Source organism: Boleophthalmus pectinirostris, unplaced genomic scaffold (assembly GCF_026225935.1).
Source record: "Boleophthalmus pectinirostris isolate CB_2022bp ecotype Guang Dong unplaced genomic scaffold, ASM2622593v1 HiC_scaffold_5, whole genome shotgun sequence".
Taxonomy (NCBI): domain Eukaryota; kingdom Metazoa; phylum Chordata; class Actinopteri; order Gobiiformes; family Gobiidae; genus Boleophthalmus; species Boleophthalmus pectinirostris.
Genome location: NW_026571404.1, coordinates 5731994 through 5749037, shown reverse-complemented (window position 1 = coordinate 5749037; position 17044 = coordinate 5731994). Strand labels below are relative to the sequence as shown.

Genomic DNA, 17044 nt, shown 5'->3' with positions numbered 1-17044 from the left:
AGTCCTCGCTGTGAGTCAGACACATTAGACTAGTCCTATGTTAATAAGTCAGTTTTATTTAAGCCTGTTGTTTTTGTTTGTCTTACGGTTCCTGTGTTAAATGTTCTTTAGAGAGTAAAGTGTATTGATCTTCGAAAGGGTGTATTTGCATTTTTATTCCATGGTCATTATATTAGTTGAAATTGGTCTCAAATTGTCAACATTATTGTTTATCGCAATAAATTCTTGGTCAATTAATCGTCCAGCAAAATCTGTTATGGTTACAGGCCTGCTCAGAGTCACGTGATGTTGCTGTGTCGTGTCGTGTCGTGTCGCTCAGCTGATTTAAACAGGTTTTGGCGCCGTCTTCCTACCGGTGGAGGCAGGACGACAGCGCCACCTGCAGTCCGACTTCCTCAGAAACCCGTGTAAATCAGCTGAGCAGACACGTCACGGCAACATCACGTGACTCTGAGGAAAACCGCAGGGAGCAGTCGAAACTGTCAGGTATGAAAACAAACTCTTGGCCTGAAAAAAGAACCTAATAACATAGAAATATCCACAGTCTTACATCGTCTTAGTGGATGCAGGAAAAACAAACGGTTCATTTCAGGCCATCAAACACTCACTCACTTGTGTTGTTTAAACTGCACATGCTGCACCTCTTAGTTGGTTAAAATCCCAAGATATGACGTTAATTACTCTGTTGGCGTGGTTGATAGTTGGATCATTGGAAATCATTTGGATCATTTCAGCCCTGGAATTGCCAATCTCTGCTGAACTAAAGGGAAAAGGAACAGCTCATGTGAAAACCACTTCGTAACATCTCAAGGTGAAAGAGAACATGTTGAACTTTGGAGACCTAGAACTTTTTGTTGAAGTAACAGCATTACAACATGGCCTAAAGCTCCCAGGAGTCAAGTTTTGCTTAATGTAGGACCATTAAAGTAATTTAGATTTTATGTGTTACTAAAATCTTAAAGTGCAAATTTATAGAGCATCAGTACCGTATTTTCCAGACTATAAGTCACACCAGCCAAAGAATGCATAATGAAGAAGAAAAAAACATATACGTCGCACTTTTTGGAGGAAATTTATTCTCTAAAATCAGAGACCAAGAACCAACATTTCATCTTAAAAGTCAAGTTGTAGTAAGAACAATAGGAACAGAGAACAACAGACTGTTAACGTCACATATGAACAGTTCTTCAGATAAATATAACATAAACAACAGAAAAGAACAAGTTTAACAAACTCTCCATCCATGTTCAAATCAAATAAGCTTTTACCAAAAACAAATGTAATGCTGAATTATTCTTAATATTACACAAAACTGACTCTTGTGAGGTTTAAGTCGTGTTATAATGTTGTTCCCTCCTCAAAAATAGACGTGGAGTTGTGTTTTGTTTCATTCACACTCTCACATTTTCTCACACATTTCTTTATAAAAAGCAGTACCGTATTTTTTTGACTATAATTCGCTCTGGAGTACAAGTCGCACCAGCCAAAAAATGTGTAATGAGGAAGAAAAAAACATATATAAGTCGCTCTTTTTGGGGGAAATTTATTCTATAAAATCAGAGACCGGGAACCGACATTTCCTGTTGAAAGTCAAGTTCTAGTAAAAACAACAGAAGAGAGAACAACAGACTGTTAACGTCACATATGAACAGTTCTTCAGATAAACTATAACATAAACAACAGAACAGAACAAGTTTACCAACAGTGATGCCACTAACGCGCTCCTTAGTAACGCGTTATTGTAGTCCGATTACTTTTTTCAGTAATGAGTCGTCTAACACAGTGCTGTTTCCAAACCAGTGTTCAGATTTAAGTGACTTATCTAAGGTCAAGCAGAAGTAAACAACAAGGCCAAAAATTCAAGTTAATGCATCTGATATAAAAATGTATTGAACAGATACATATGTACTCTAGTTTATGAAACCTTTTTTCTGTACCATTTTTGGTTCTAAAGTTCCATATGTTTTAAACAGACCATGTATGAAACATGGAACAAAAATTATTTCCCAAATTTCACAGACCTGCAAATCATGTAAATAAATGGATGTATTTCATCATATCTTGTGTTATTCCATCTTTGAACTGTTGATGAAGGTACTTATTTTTATGTATTTAAAATGATAAAAATTTGCTTGGAAGGACTGACATATTTTATAGAAATAGTTTCCTTTCACTTTGAAGTAATATTAAAGTATTCGGAAGAAAAATGTTGACAAATTATGTAAAATCCTGCACCTTCTACTTGTTTGCACAATTTTCCCTCCGTTACTTTTCCCTGTTACCATGACCTTTCTTAATAAAAAATCTCATTACTCAAAAAGTAAGAGGTTTTTCAACCTAATCTTGTACCATATGGTAGAAAACTATATGAAGCAAATATTCAAACCAGTTTGTTAAGGATATGTAAGTGAGAACCAAGAGTTATCACTGTTTGGATTTATTGCCCAAAAAGTGCTGCATATTTCATTCCCTCTGTTACCGACATGAGTTTTAAAATTTTTTGTCAACAACTTGAAAGAATATCACAGGTTTAACTTGACCCTGTTGGAGTGTAACTCTTTCCTACATTCTGATACTTTACTTATTTCAATAGTTCCTCTAGTTTCTGAATAAGAGACATTTGAATGGTCGTGTGCGGGGCCCTGGGGGTGGCCCCCGCACTCGCCATGGGGGGCGTGGGCGTCGCTCGACTGCTCCCACGGAGTAGGGATCTGAGGCAAAACTGCAACACACACTTAACTCACACTTAACCCCCCCCCCCCCCCCACACACACACACCACACACACTCATATGCACACACACACACACACACAACACACTCATATGCACACACACACACACACACTCATATGCACACACACACACTCATATGCACACACACACACTCATATGCACACACACACACACACATACTCATGCACACACACACACCTACTCATGCACACACACACACACATACTCATATGCACACACACACTCATATGCACACACACATACTCATGCACACACACACACTCATATGCACACACACATGTACACACACATATAAGGTTCACACTGTCACCAACCCCCGTCACCTTTGTCTCTATTTGTATGTGATCTTCAATCGTCATGTCTGTCTTGTATCTTGTATGTCGTTTGGTTCCTATTTGTTGTAATCTGTTGTTTGCAAAAAAAAAAAAAAAGATTATTATTTCAAAGTAACTGTGGCAACACTGTTTACCAAACTCTCCATCTCACTCCAAATCACTAAATCCATTCAATTCTTCATCCTCGGTGTCACTTCTGAGCAACTCCTCGACCTCCGGAGGTAAACAGAGCGTCACTTCCTCTTCTGTGTCGCTGTCGTCAGACTCAGCATCAGTTCCACTTTGAATTATTCCGACTTTTTTGAATCCCGACAGGATGGTTTCAGTGTCAGTGAAGTCACTTAAATGTTAAATTGTTCAGTCGTACAGAAGTAATGGTGCGATCGACTGACATGATACAGACAGAACAGAGGCTCTTTCTGCAGGAGACATGCGCAGTAGAGCCAAGTGACAGTGGTACAGGAGGAACAGGAGCAGCAGATACTCACACACAAGACTAGAGCGCCCCCTGTCAGTGTGAAAATTTTAAATATAAGAGTATAAGTCACAGGAAACAACCAAACCATGAAAAAAGTGCGACTTATCTGAAAAATACGGTAAATAACATAAAACCAGTGTTGGGAAGGTGACTTTTAAAATGTAATCCCCTACAGATTACAGATTACATACACCAAAATGTAGTTTGTAACAGAATCCATTAAATTACTTAAAGTGAGAAATGTAATCTGAATACTTTGGATTACTTGATTTTCTGTAGAGAAACAAAGACGAGGAAATCTTCACATAAAAAGTTTTGTCTGATAAAAGAAAAGAAAAAGGCAGAGTCTTTACTGAACCGTATTAAAAAATATTATTGATAGAAGACGAGGAGACACGGTCCATGCAGCCTGATTTAGTCCTGTTAAATCCTGTTTTAGTCTGGTTTAGATCTGGTTTTAGTCCTGGTTTAGACCTGGTTTAGACCTAGTTTAGACCTGGTTTTAGACCTGGTTTTAGACCTGGTTTAGACCTGGTTTTAGTCCTGGTTTTAGTCCTGGTTTTAGACCTGGTTTAGACCTGGTTTTAGTCCTGGTTTAGTCCTGGTTTTAGTCCTGGTTTAGACCTGGTTTAGACCTGGTTTAGACTTGGTTTAGACCTGGTTTTAGACCTGGTTTTAGACCTGGTTTTAGACCTGGTTTAGTCCTGGTTTAGACCTGGTTTTAGACCTGGTTTTAGACCTGGTTTTAGACCTGGTTTAGTCCTGGTTTAGACCTGGTTTTAGTCCTGGTTTAGTCCTGGTTTAGACCTTTTTTAGACCTGTTTTTAGACCTGGTTTAGACCTGGTTTAGTCCTGGTTTTAGTCCTGGTTTTAGTCCTGGTTTTAGTCCTGGTTTTAGTCCTGGTTTAGACCTGGTTTAGACCTGGGTTTAGACCTGGTTTAGACCTGGTTTAGTCCTGGTTTAGTCCTGGTTTAGTCCTGGTTTAGTCCTGGTTTAGTGTCTGGCAATGAGTGGAATTACGGGGAAAAATAAATAAATGTAAAAACAGGTACATACCGCTGTGTAATCCATTTATTTCAACAAAGTAACTGTAATCCAGTTACCACTCACTGAAACAGTAACTGTAACTCATAATTACAGTTACTCATAATTTGTACTCTGATTACATAACTCTGGTACATGTAATCTGTTACTCTCCAACACTGCATAAGACATAACATCACACTTGTGTTCTTGTGTTGCTGTATCGTTACAATCACCCGTGGATCATTGTGTCGTCTGTTAAGTCACAGTATTGATCTAAAACAAAGTAGAATCAGAAACAATCCTGCTGACTTCTGGGTTGGAAAATCACAGAGCCAAATGGGAGCTGACGTTGCCATAAATGTCATCACCACTGCACTTTACGCCAGCGAGCAGATGTTTGATCGAAATGTGCCAAAATGGCTGCACCACGCTGCCGAATCCCGCACGTATCACTGATTAAGAAACGATTATGTCACACTCCCAGATGACGCGGCAAGAGACAGTTTTCCCCTCCCCCCTGACTCCTCCTCCTCTTCTTCTTCTCTTCCTCCTCTTGTGCAGGTGGTGGGGCATAAGGAGGGCCTGGATGTGATGGAGAGAGCAGACCCTCTGTTCCTGCTCATAGGACTTCCCACCATCCCAGTGATGCTGATTCTGGGAAAGATGATCCGCTGGGAAGACTACGTGCTCCGTCTGTGGAGGAAGTACTCCAACAAGCTGCAGATCCTCAACAGTATATTCCCAGGTCAGCTACACATTTGTTTATCCTGAGCCGTGTGTTTTGATACTGAGAAAGTAAAACAAAGACTTAGATGCATTATTTGGACACAGTAGCTCCCACATCACAATATGATACACCGTAAAACACCAAATAATATCCAGGCTAGGGATGAGCATGATTAGTCGATTAATAGATCATTAATCACTAAGAATTTCATCGATTATGTTCATTTTTAATTGACAAATCGAATGTAGGTTTCTGTGCGTAGCGTAGGGTGACCAAACGTACGTGTCTGGGGACAAACAGGGTCCGTACGTGTGTCTCTGCATCAGAAGGAGCGAGCAGACAGAAACAGTGGGTCAGTCTGCAACGTACCGAAGCACAAATGTGTATTTAACGATGATTTGTACGAGTAAGAAATTCCACGCTTTCCATTCCGGTCGGGACAAGTGTGAGGCCATGTGCACAGTGAACACAGCAGGAACATATGTTTCGGTGTCCAGTGGGAAAAAGTTCACCAGGACATAGAAAACATTAAAAAGTTTTGCCAGGTGAGAGTCGCTCAATGTCGATGACGAGTCTCCACCTCCCTCCCCCCGTACGCTGTCCTGGTTTTAACAAACGCAAATCTGGTCACACTAACCTGTATTCACCTGAGTCATGTCTTTTAATCCAACAGAAGTTGAACCGCATCAGTGACACAAGAGCTGTTTTTTTCTTCGCTTAGTTTATGCAAATTAGTGATGCAGTTTTAAGTTTTGTTTCTGTGAGAGTTGAACAAAACTGAATTAAACACATTATAATGTCAAACGGGCTGATGTGGCTCTAGAGTCGTTACGGTTTATATGTCGTAAAGGTGAATTTATTTCTGCAGATTAGTAGTGCAGATAGTAATAATAATGATGATAATTTTAATATAAAAACGTTTACGATTAATCGATAATCGATTGTTAATTCTCCCGACGATCGATTAAAAAAAATGTATCGAATGCCCATCCCTAATCCAGGCGTTTATTCGTTTCAATCACTTAACAGACCAGGCATTTATTTGAGATCAGGCGGCAATTTGAGGCTGGCAATTAATTCCTTCCTCACAAAAATCTTGCTCAGCAAAACTGGGAAAATTTGGTTCTCAAATTCTTTTAACCAGTTCTTCATGACTAGAATTTACAGTTTTTACTTGGAGGAGGCGACTAACTTGCCGACCTTGTCGGCACAGTTTCTGCCGCCTCTTTGACCTCTGTTTCCAATATTTTATTTATTTTAAATAACATCAGTCATAAAACAGTCTCGGTGCCTGTTTCAGTTTAGATTTTTTTTTTCTCTGGTTTATTTGTTCCGGAAGTTCTGCTGCAGTTTTTTGTGTACTCTACCATACTATACACCGATAGGGGCCTGGTCTGGGGCTGTTCTCTTTTTTTATTTCTCCTCCTTCTGTCCTCATGTTACGCTGCAGTGTTTGTTTCTATCTGCTCCATGTCTCCTGGTCCGGTCCACAAAGTCTTCCCCATGTCATATTGTTTGTATGTTTGTATTGTACGGATGGTGTGACAGGTTCAATTTCGATTAATTTGTACAAGTACATTTGAAGAAATTGCCAAATAAAGGCAAAATAAATTACTCATTCATTCATATTCATTCAGTTGGTGAAAAAGTGTATTTAGTAGTAATAATTTTGATGTGTTAAAGGCGCCGTTTGGAGCTCAAGATTCTCACTTGGGCCTGACCGATATGGATTTTGTTGTGGCCGATAAAATGGGAGTTGGAGCTGCCAGATATAATCGCCAATATATTTAGTGATGTAAAAACTCACTGTAAATCTTGAAACGTTTAAAAAACTTAGGTTTGGCTCTAGTGGATTTTAAATTGGGATTATTTAGGCAAAATGTACTGTTATTCTGACTCTTAACGTCATATTTACAGACAGTAGGTCGGCCCAATGGCATTTTTGCATCACATTCTAGCATCTAGTGATGTTTATTCCAGTTCTTTTTAGAGAACCAGCTCTTTTGGCTCGGCTCACTAAAAGCAGCTGGCTCTTTTGGCTCCCAAGCGGCTCTTCAGATTGTTTCGTTGCAAGCAGAACTAAACCAGAACTAAACCAGGACTGAGTGTCGGGACTCGGTCTCTATCTCTCTCCGTCTCTCGAGCTCAAGATTAGTCCTGGTTTATTTATTTTATGCTGAACTACAGCCAAATATGCACCTTTTTTTCTATCCTATGCTACACGCCGATATGCTTCCAGTTGCCCATATCGGCAACCAACCGATATATCGGTCAGGCTCTAATTCTCACATTAATTATTGATCAACAGCAAGAGTTTTTCAGCCTTTTTTGGTTTTGTGGCATGTTGAACCGACACCACAGACACACAAAAAAAACACGATCACATCACCAGTGTCATAATGTTTGTCTTTTCTGCCAATTTGAGCCAAAAAGTGAACGTTTGTGTCACTGTGTGCAGGAGTATTGCAATAACGTGTCTGGAGTCTTGAGAATTCTGCACAGGAAACTCCAAAATGGCCAATTATTCCATTAAATAACTATGTCATTACAGTTTTTTCCCAGAGGTGCTCCTGGTGTTCTGTCAGAGCGCACTAATGTCCCCTGGCACTCGTACAGAATTACACAACATTACAGAACGAGCTGTGGAGTCAAACACGCTTCGCTCGAGAAATATTCACATCTCCTCTGGGTTTTTTCTCTCTCTCTCTCTCTCGTGTGCAGGTATCGGTTGTCCCGTGCCCAGGATCCCCGCCGAGGCCTCCCCTTTGGCCGATCACGTCTCCGCCACCAGGATCCTGTGTGGAGCGCTGGTTTTCCCAACGATCGCCACCATCGTCGGAAAACTCATGTTCAGCAGCGTCAACTCCAACCTGCAGAGGACCATCCTGGTGCGCACAACAAGACCACGAACCAAACACACAAACACAAACACACAAACACAAACGCACAAACACAAACGCACAAACACAAACGCACAAACGCACAAACACACAAACACAAACGCACAAACACAAACGCACAAAACACAAACGCACAAACACAAACGCACAAAACACAAACGCACAAACACAAACGCACAAACACAAACGCACAAACACAAACGCACAAACACAAACGCACAAACACAAACGCACAAACACAAACGCACAAAACAAACACAAACGCACAAAACAAACACAAACGCACAAACGCACAAACACAAACGCACAAACACAAAACACTAACGCACAAACACAAACGCACAAACACACAACGCACAAACACAAAACGCACAACACAAACGCACAAACAACACACACAACGCACAAACACAAACACAAACGCACAAACACAAACGCACAAAACACAAACGCACAAACACAAACGCACAAACACAAACGCACAAACACAAACGCACAAACACAAACGCACAAACACAAACGCTCGGCCTTTTTCAGATTTACCCTGATATATAGAGGCTTTGCACCGTCACGTGTCCCCATGGCAACGGTACCGACGCCGCCATGACACCGGGCACGATATACAGTGTTGGGAAGGTGACTTTTAAAATGTAATCCCCTACAGATTACAGATTACACACCCCAAAATGTAGTTTGTAACGTAATCCATTAAATTACTTAAAGTGAGTAATGTAATCTGAATACTTTGGATTTGTTGTAGAGAAGCAAAGACGAGGAAATCTTCACATAAGAAGTTTTGTCTGATAAAAGAAAATAAAAAAAACCCAAGACTTTACTGAACCAAATTAAAAATATTATTCATAGAAGACGAGGAGACACTGTCCATGCGGCATGATTTAGTCCTGTTAAATCCTAGTTTAGACCTGGTTTTAGACCTGGTTTTAGACCCGGTTTAGACCTGGGTTTAGACCTGGTTTTGACCTGGTTTTACATCTGGTTTAGACCAGGTTTAGACCTGGTTTAGACCTGGTTTTAGATCTGGTTTAGACCAGGTTTAGTGTCGAGCAATGAGTGGAATTACCAAACAAAACTAAATAAAAACAGAATAGCCCAAAATGTGAAAACAGGAAAATACCTCTGTGTAATCCATTTATTTCAACAAAGTAACTGTAATCCAATTACCACTCACTGAAACAGTAACTGTAACTGAATACAGTTACTCATAATTTGTACTCTGATTACGTAACTCTGGTACATGTAATCTGTTACTCCCCAACACTGACGCTATGTCATTGACTTCAGTAACATCGGAGAAACATGGGCAGGTTTTGTTGTGTATTTAGTTGTTCTTGACGCTCTGAAGGAGATAAAACGATTTGTTTCTTCACTGTTCCTCTGGAAATGACTCATCAGGATCAAACAAGGGAATTATCAAAAAAAAAGACGGGAATTATGGCTAGAGAACATAAACCGCAGAGATTTCCAATGAAAGAAGCACATTTACTGAACTAAAATGACATTAATTTATCCAGGAAAACCTGCACTAGTTTACGATTCAACGAACCCACACTGGGCTCCTGTGATCAACATGGAGCACGAGTCGAAGAGTCTGTGAGCCGAACCTCGAAAGAATCGACCATGAAAAGATCCTCGTGAACGTTAGAAAGATCCACTCGCAAAAAGTGATTAATTCTAGAAGACATAGTTGTGGATAAACAAGACAATAAATAAAACATGGTCCTACGACGAGTGACATGTTTATATGTGTTGGAAGATCACAGTTTCTACTGCCACTCACACTGCAAATGTTTTCTTTTTACATTTTAGTTCAGTAAATGTGCTTCTCTCATTAAATAAACTATGAAACAATTTAAATATCAAATCCCTTGATGAAAGTGACGTGAGTGTGTCTTGATGGGACATAGTGTAACTCAAATGTGTTTGGACCAGGGGCAAACTACGGCCACAGAGGCTGCATCAGAAGATTGTTCTTTTAGGAGCCTGAGTGTGAATGAAGAGACAGACAGGAATTTGAAGTTTATTGAAAAGAAATTTTTACAGAACACAACAACAACAAAAACAAAATAGAAAATAAAAAACAGTCCAGTTATTTGGTATTTTAGTCCAGGTCAATGTAAGTTCAGGTTCTGGGTGAACTCGCCATCAGTCGGGTTCTAGTTGAGTTGAGAATTTCTGTGAAGCTGGAGTTCAATCAGTCCATAGGAAAAAAAAAACCTGACCTAAAAGGCCAAAAAACCACAAATGAATATCATTTAAATACATGAATGGGTCTTAAATATCCCAAAATAAATTAAATGTAAGCATCAACATACAAGTGAATAGTTCATGTTCAATTAATCAACACATTCAAAATATCAATCAGTTAATTCATTAATCAGAATACACATAAATAATAATTAAATTAAATGTAATGACTAATGACCTACGACCCAAGAACGATACATACCTCGATACAAGGATACGATACGATACATTCGATACGATACAATACCTCGATACGATACACACGATACGATACATACCTCGATACACAGGCACGATACGATACATACCTCGATACACAGGCACGATACGATACGATACCTCGATACACAGGCCACGATACGATCGATGGCCACGATACGATACATACCTCGATACACAGGATACACATACGATACACACACGATACGACCTCGATACACAGGCCACGATACGATACATACCTCGATACACAGGCCACGATACGATACATATCTCGATACAGCGCACTTTCGATTCGATATGATATATTTCAAATTGACTCGATACGGTTCAATAAAAAATAAAGGCTAAATCGTGGCTGTGACACTAAAAGTCTTTGTTAAATCACTTCTTATGCAAAGTTCATATGAAACACAAACATTTTAATCATCAAAACAGTAAAAATGTCAAATGTGTCGCATAAATGAGTTTCCTTTCACTCCACAAGCAACAAAACTGTAGCTCTGTAACAAAATAATTTAGTAAAACACACCTAAAAATACTCTTGGTGACATATTGATACAGTAGCCCATGATATCGATACTGTATCATCACATTGAACGATACGATATATCGATATTCTGATATTTTTGCACACCCCTAACAGAAAGTGAATTCATGTCAATAAAATCTCTTCTCGGTTTACGTTCTCTAGCTATAATCCACGTCTTTTTTTCAATAATTCCCTTGTTTGAGCTCCTGATGAGTCATTTCCAGAGAAACAGTAAAGAAACGAATCGATTTATCCTTTTCAGAGCGTCTAGAACAGGGGTGCTCAATACGATCGCCAAGGTCGTGTGGGTAGATCGCCGTGTCTCGTCTCAGACTCGCGTTTGGACTCGGTCTTGTCTCTCACTCGAGGTCTGATCATATTTCATTCCGGCCGCTGCTGTTGGTAATAAACTTGTAGCGGGTGCAGGAGCGTGTGGGGCGTCTCAGTGCAGCCTGTGCGCTCATTTGAAACCCGCGGAGACTCTACGGCGCATCACAAACACACACGCTCCCTATGCACGGCTCGTCTGCGACAGCGTGTGCCCTCGTGTACCAGCGTGCATCACAGGGCAGGTTCAACTTCCTAAACATCCTACCTGTCCATCTGCCTCACGTCAGCACGCCGCCCCTCGCCTTTTCACGCTCTCGCTCCTTCCTGCGTACAGCCAACACAAGCCCCTCCCACAGTGCGGCTGATTAGAAGAGCAAGACCAAACGTGAAGCAAAAACCAGTCTAAATTTGTGTTCCAGTGTTGGCACAAAGCAGGTCTACAGCATAGAGCGGATCTACAGAACAGACCTACTGCCACATTTGGCTGAAGTTTGTCTAACAAAAGTTACAAATGCATCTGTGTTTGTCACGATGTGAGTTTGGTTTGGTAAACGTGCAGAGGCTGGTAAATATCACTGCAAAACCAGAAAAGAATGAAACTCCAATTTGGAACTTTAAAAAAACAGGTTTAAAAATCTTCCTTCACTTTTTTCACAGTTTTGTGTAAAGTGCCAGAGGAAGTTCTCTTAAAGAAGAGGTTCTCAAACTGTGGGGGAGGGTCCAAAAAAGGGGCACAGAGTGTTTCAGTGCAGTTTGCTTGACTTTGTATTAGGTCGATCATTTTGAATTGGTCATTTTGTAAGTAGCTCACATGATGAAAAAGTGTGAACACCCCTGATCTAGAACAACCAAATACACAACAAAACCTGCCCATGTTTCTCCGATGCTGCTGAAGTCAATGACATATCGAGCCCGGTGTCATGGCGGCGTAGGTACCGTTGCCATTTAAAACAGACCTGGTTCATTCTAAACCGTTTGCAGTCGTCTAAAGTCCCTGGTCGTCGTCGTCGTTTACCTGGAGCGTTCTCGTCCTCGTTATTCTCCGTGATGATTACAGGGTCTGGGGGTTGTTCTTTTCACGACTCCCAGGGGCCAGTTTTGCCGTGACGGTAAACAGCAACTAGCCCGAGACGCTTTGTAATTAAATGCAGACAGCGCTCGTCTCCGTGAAGCTGGATCATTTTAATGCCATACTGCGGAACATTCTTGGCAGGGCAAAGCACATCTGCTCCGTCTCCAGCAGAAATGTGACACGATGAACTGGAGCTTCGCTGATTATTCATCCACTAGAGAAATGTTACTCAGGGTTTCCACGGAACATTAAAAAACATTAAGTCATTAAATAGATTCTGCTGGAATTAAAGTCTTAAAAAGCTTTACATTTAATTTCATGCAGCATTAAAATATTGGCAAAAATATTTCTTGTATCTGGCAAACATTTATTAGAAAACATTCAAGGAAATTTTACAAGAAACATTTACGTAAATACGCCTTATACAACAAACACTGCAGCTTGTTTATTCTCATCTGCGGCTGGTTGTCTCAAGGTTTTTTGCTGATTAGAGAAACTAACTTCAAGTCCAGGAGCAGAGAGAGAGAGAGAGAGAGAGAGAGAGAGAGAGAGAGAGAGAGAGAGAGAGCGCCCCTACCCAGAGAGAGAGAGAGAGAGAGAGAGCACCCCTACCCAGAGAGAGAGAGAGAGAGAGCGCCCCTACCCAGGCAGAGAGAGGGCAGAGTAAGCATGCTGAGCTGGACAGAGAGAACACAGAGAGCTATGCCCCAAGCCGGGCAAAGAGAGGGCAGAGAGAGCACCCTGAACTCGGCAGAGAGAGTGTCCTAAGCTGGGCAGAGCGAGCGTAGAGAGAGCACCTCGATAAACCAGAGAGAAAGCAGAGAGAGCGCCCGATCTAGGCAGAGAGAGCGCCCAAGCCTGGCAGAGAGAGAGCAGAGAGAGCGGCCCGAGCCGGACAGAGAGAGCGCTCAAACTGAGCAGAAAGAGTGCACCGAGAGAGAGAGCTATGCCTTGAGTCGGGCAGAGAGAGAGAGAGAGAGAGAGAGAGAGAGAGAGAGTGGGCAGAGAGTGGGCAGGGCAGAGAGGGCAGAGAGTGGGCAGAGAGTGGGCAGAGAGAGAGAGCACCCCGAGCCAGGTGGAGAGAGCGAGCAGAGAGAGCCCTGAGCCTGGCCAGGCAGAGAGAGGCGCCCAAACCAGAGTAGAGAGAGAGCACACTGAGCCAGAGAGAGAGAGAGAGAGGGCAGAGAGCTCAAGTTGGACAAGTCCAGACATTAATATCATTAAAAAACACTGAATTGTGGCATTAAAAAACATTAAATTAGATTTGTTGAACCTGCGTAAAACCTGTTTACAAAAAATTTTATCATATTTTGATATTTGTTAATTATCAAAATCTGAATTAGTTTTATTCATCCCCAAGAGGAAAGAATCTGGACGACACACATTTACACCTTCATTTGGTCAAATTTATATTCACAAAAATCTCAACGCACAGAAGAAATAAGAGTTTAAATAATCGACTAATCAAAAACAGTTAGTAAAGTATAAATAGGAGCTGTTTTCAAAACTATTTCTCATCAGATCTGATTTAATCCCACGTGTTTTTTGTCTTTTTCACAGGGAGGAATCGCCTTCGTGGCCATTAAAGGAGCGTTTAAAGTTTATTTCAAGCAGCAGCAGTATCTGAGACAAGCCCACCGCAAGATCCTCAACTTCCCCGAGCAGGAGGAGGCCTGAGACCCCGGACACTTTACCCCCCGGAAAAAAAACCCGGTCGTACCTCGGGACTGCGAGTCAGACCGACGACGACGAGAGACAAACCCCGAGCACGAAGCGACTCATCAAAAAACATCTCTGCTTCTGTTTTTGTGTTTTTAATTTTCCTCAAACACTTTCGCAAAATCCGGACTGAAGGAAGTGTTGAGTTTCATTCAGTCTCAGATTATTTTAAGAAGAAAATTCGAGGGGCATGTGTCGTTTTATAATAAATATTTGTTTTATATGAGGCTTTATTTTGCAGGTTTAAAGTGATCAGCTCGTTGTTGTTTTTTTTGCCGTTCGTTCGTGAATCGGACTCTGCGATGAGGAAACATGTTGGAATGTAATATTAAAATAAATTACGTTGTGGAATATTACGTTTGGGACTTTGGATGATTGTTTTAAATCCGTGAATCGTTCGTTTGTGTGTTTGTTTTTCAAAATAAAACCAAAAATAAGGAAATGAAAAAACGATTTTCTTCATTATTTGTCTCCAAAATCAAGAGAACGATTTGTTTTTTTCAGTTTTCGATTTTGTGTTTAAATGAAAAATGGAAAAAAACGGATAACGACCGTTTCCTGTTTACGTGACTTAAACTGCAACGCCGGACTGAACCAGGACTAGGATTAAAACGGGACTAAACCAGGTCTAAACCAGGACTAAACTGTTCCCAGTCGCGGTCTTGGTCCTGGTCTCAGTCCTGATCACCCGACGGTCTACGTGGGCGCAACTCCGAGCCCGTCTGGACACTCAGGCCTGGTTTAGTCCTGGTTTAGGACTGAGACCAGGACCAGACCAAGACTGAGATCAGTTTAGTCCTGGTTGACCTGGTTTAGACCTGGTTCAGTCCTGTTTTAGACCTGGTTTAATCCCGGTTTAGTTCTGGTTTAATCCTGGTTTAGATCTGGTTAAGTCCTGTTTTAGACCTGTTTTAGACCTGGTTCAGTCCTGGTTTAGACCTGGTTCAGTCCTGGTTTCAGTCCTGGTTCAGTCCAGTTTTAGTCCTGGTTCAGTCCGTTATCTGTTTTTTTCCATTTTTCATTTAAACACAAAATCAAAAACTGAAAAAACAAATCATCTGTTTTTTTTTTTTATTTTGGTTTTGGAGTCAAATAATGAAGAAAATCATTTTTTTCATTTTCTAATTTTTGCTTTTATTTTGAAAAACAAATGAACGAATGACACGGATTATTTTAAAATCACATAAATTGTTCTGTTTTGTAAAAGTTTAAGTTTGTCCACTTTACATTTCGCAGTTGAAAGTACGACTTGGTTTTCACGTTTTTCTAATTCTGACTTGGTTTGATGAGTTTGTCGTTCTTGTATGTTTATTTCATAGTTTAATTTTATGAGTTTAGTTGCAGTTTGTGGAAAAAAATTAAAAGAAAAGAGCAAAAATACAGGAAGTAGCGTCATCAACACTGAAAAATTCCAAAATAAAGAGACAATTTAGGCACAAGGAACAAACTTTTACACTATTTACAATTTATATACAAAAAATAAAACTAAATTCGATTGGATCACTTTGAATCGATTGCTTCTGCGAATTTTACACTTTGAATTTCAACAATTGAATTTGAGAACTTGGAAAATATTTGTGCTGAACATTTAAGTTTATTTTATTTTGAATTTTATTGAATTATTTTAACAATATACACTTTTACTTTCAGCAACAAAAATTCAGTATAAAAATATCCAAACATGTTTTTTCAAAGTTAAAAAAATTCAAAATGAGAAATTCCAACGGCATTAAAAATCCAAAATCTGACAAAACAAATTATTTTCTATACTAAATGTCATAAAAGTTGGTGACACATAGTAGGCTCCGGAGGGACGGAGGTTTGTTTGGCGATTGGTCAAAGATTTTAAAGTTTAAACGTGTAGTAATTTTTCCTAATAAGAGTCCAGCACCTGATTTCACTGGAATGTACCACAGTATGGCTTTAAATCGCTTATTATTTAGTTATAAGTGTTTTATTGTTAGAAAAAAACAACAAAAAACATCTTGAAAAATATGAAAGTTCGCCCACCTCTTCACAAATCGGACTTGTAAACTGTTACGTTTTTTCTCTGGGAAATAGATGAGTTTAATATCATAAATTCCCAGCAAAACAACAATATCTCCATGGTAACGGACCCTGTACCTGGAAAGTTACACAGTGCACCTTTAAAATCAACCAGGGTTAGAAATTAAACAAGTCAGATTTTGTTTTTTTTAACCATTTTAGCAGCAACTTTCAAACAAGTCATAATTTAATCGCTTTTTCTCATCTACACCGTAACACAAGTCGATAAGTTAAGCTCGTAATAGAAGTTTATTCGTTTATTACCGTGGCAACCTGAGCTACGTCGTCGCTTCAGTCCCTCCGGAGCGTACTGTCAGTGTCAAGTCCTGAATAAAAACTCCTGAAATGGTCTTTACGGTCGCCCCCAAAAGCTTCATCAGGACATTTTTAAGAATCAGATGGAAGTGTTTGGTGAAGGTGAAGGTGCCTCAGTCCACAGCCCCGATCCGGAGACGGGCGCCGTGGTAACGCTGTGGAGTTTAATCAAAGCTCATGTGAATAAATGTATTTTTCCAACGTGAAAGTGACTGTTTATTTATCTTGATTTTGATTTAAAAGAAACACTCAGCTCCGATGTTTACTCCTTTACTCTGTCTGTATCCACTGCTGAGACGTTCCTAGATTAAATATGGAGTTTTT

The 17044-nt window shown here is 40.2% G+C and overlaps 1 protein-coding gene across 1 annotated transcript in view; it reads left to right on the top strand.

Moving 5' to 3' along the window:
- Nucleotides 1–16928, top strand: part of marchf5 (membrane-associated ring finger (C3HC4) 5) — a 76146-nt gene extending 59218 nt beyond the window's left edge. Inside the window, exons 4-6 of the mRNA XM_020925793.2 lie at nt 5157–5340; nt 8044–8210; nt 14201–16928. Of these exons, the coding sequence (XP_020781452.1) occupies nt 5157–5340; nt 8044–8210; nt 14201–14317 (468 nt within the window). The 3' untranslated portion in view covers nt 14318–16928. The remainder of the gene's footprint in view (nt 1–5156; nt 5341–8043; nt 8211–14200) is intronic.
- The last annotated feature ends 116 nt before the right edge of the window (nt 16929–17044 follow it).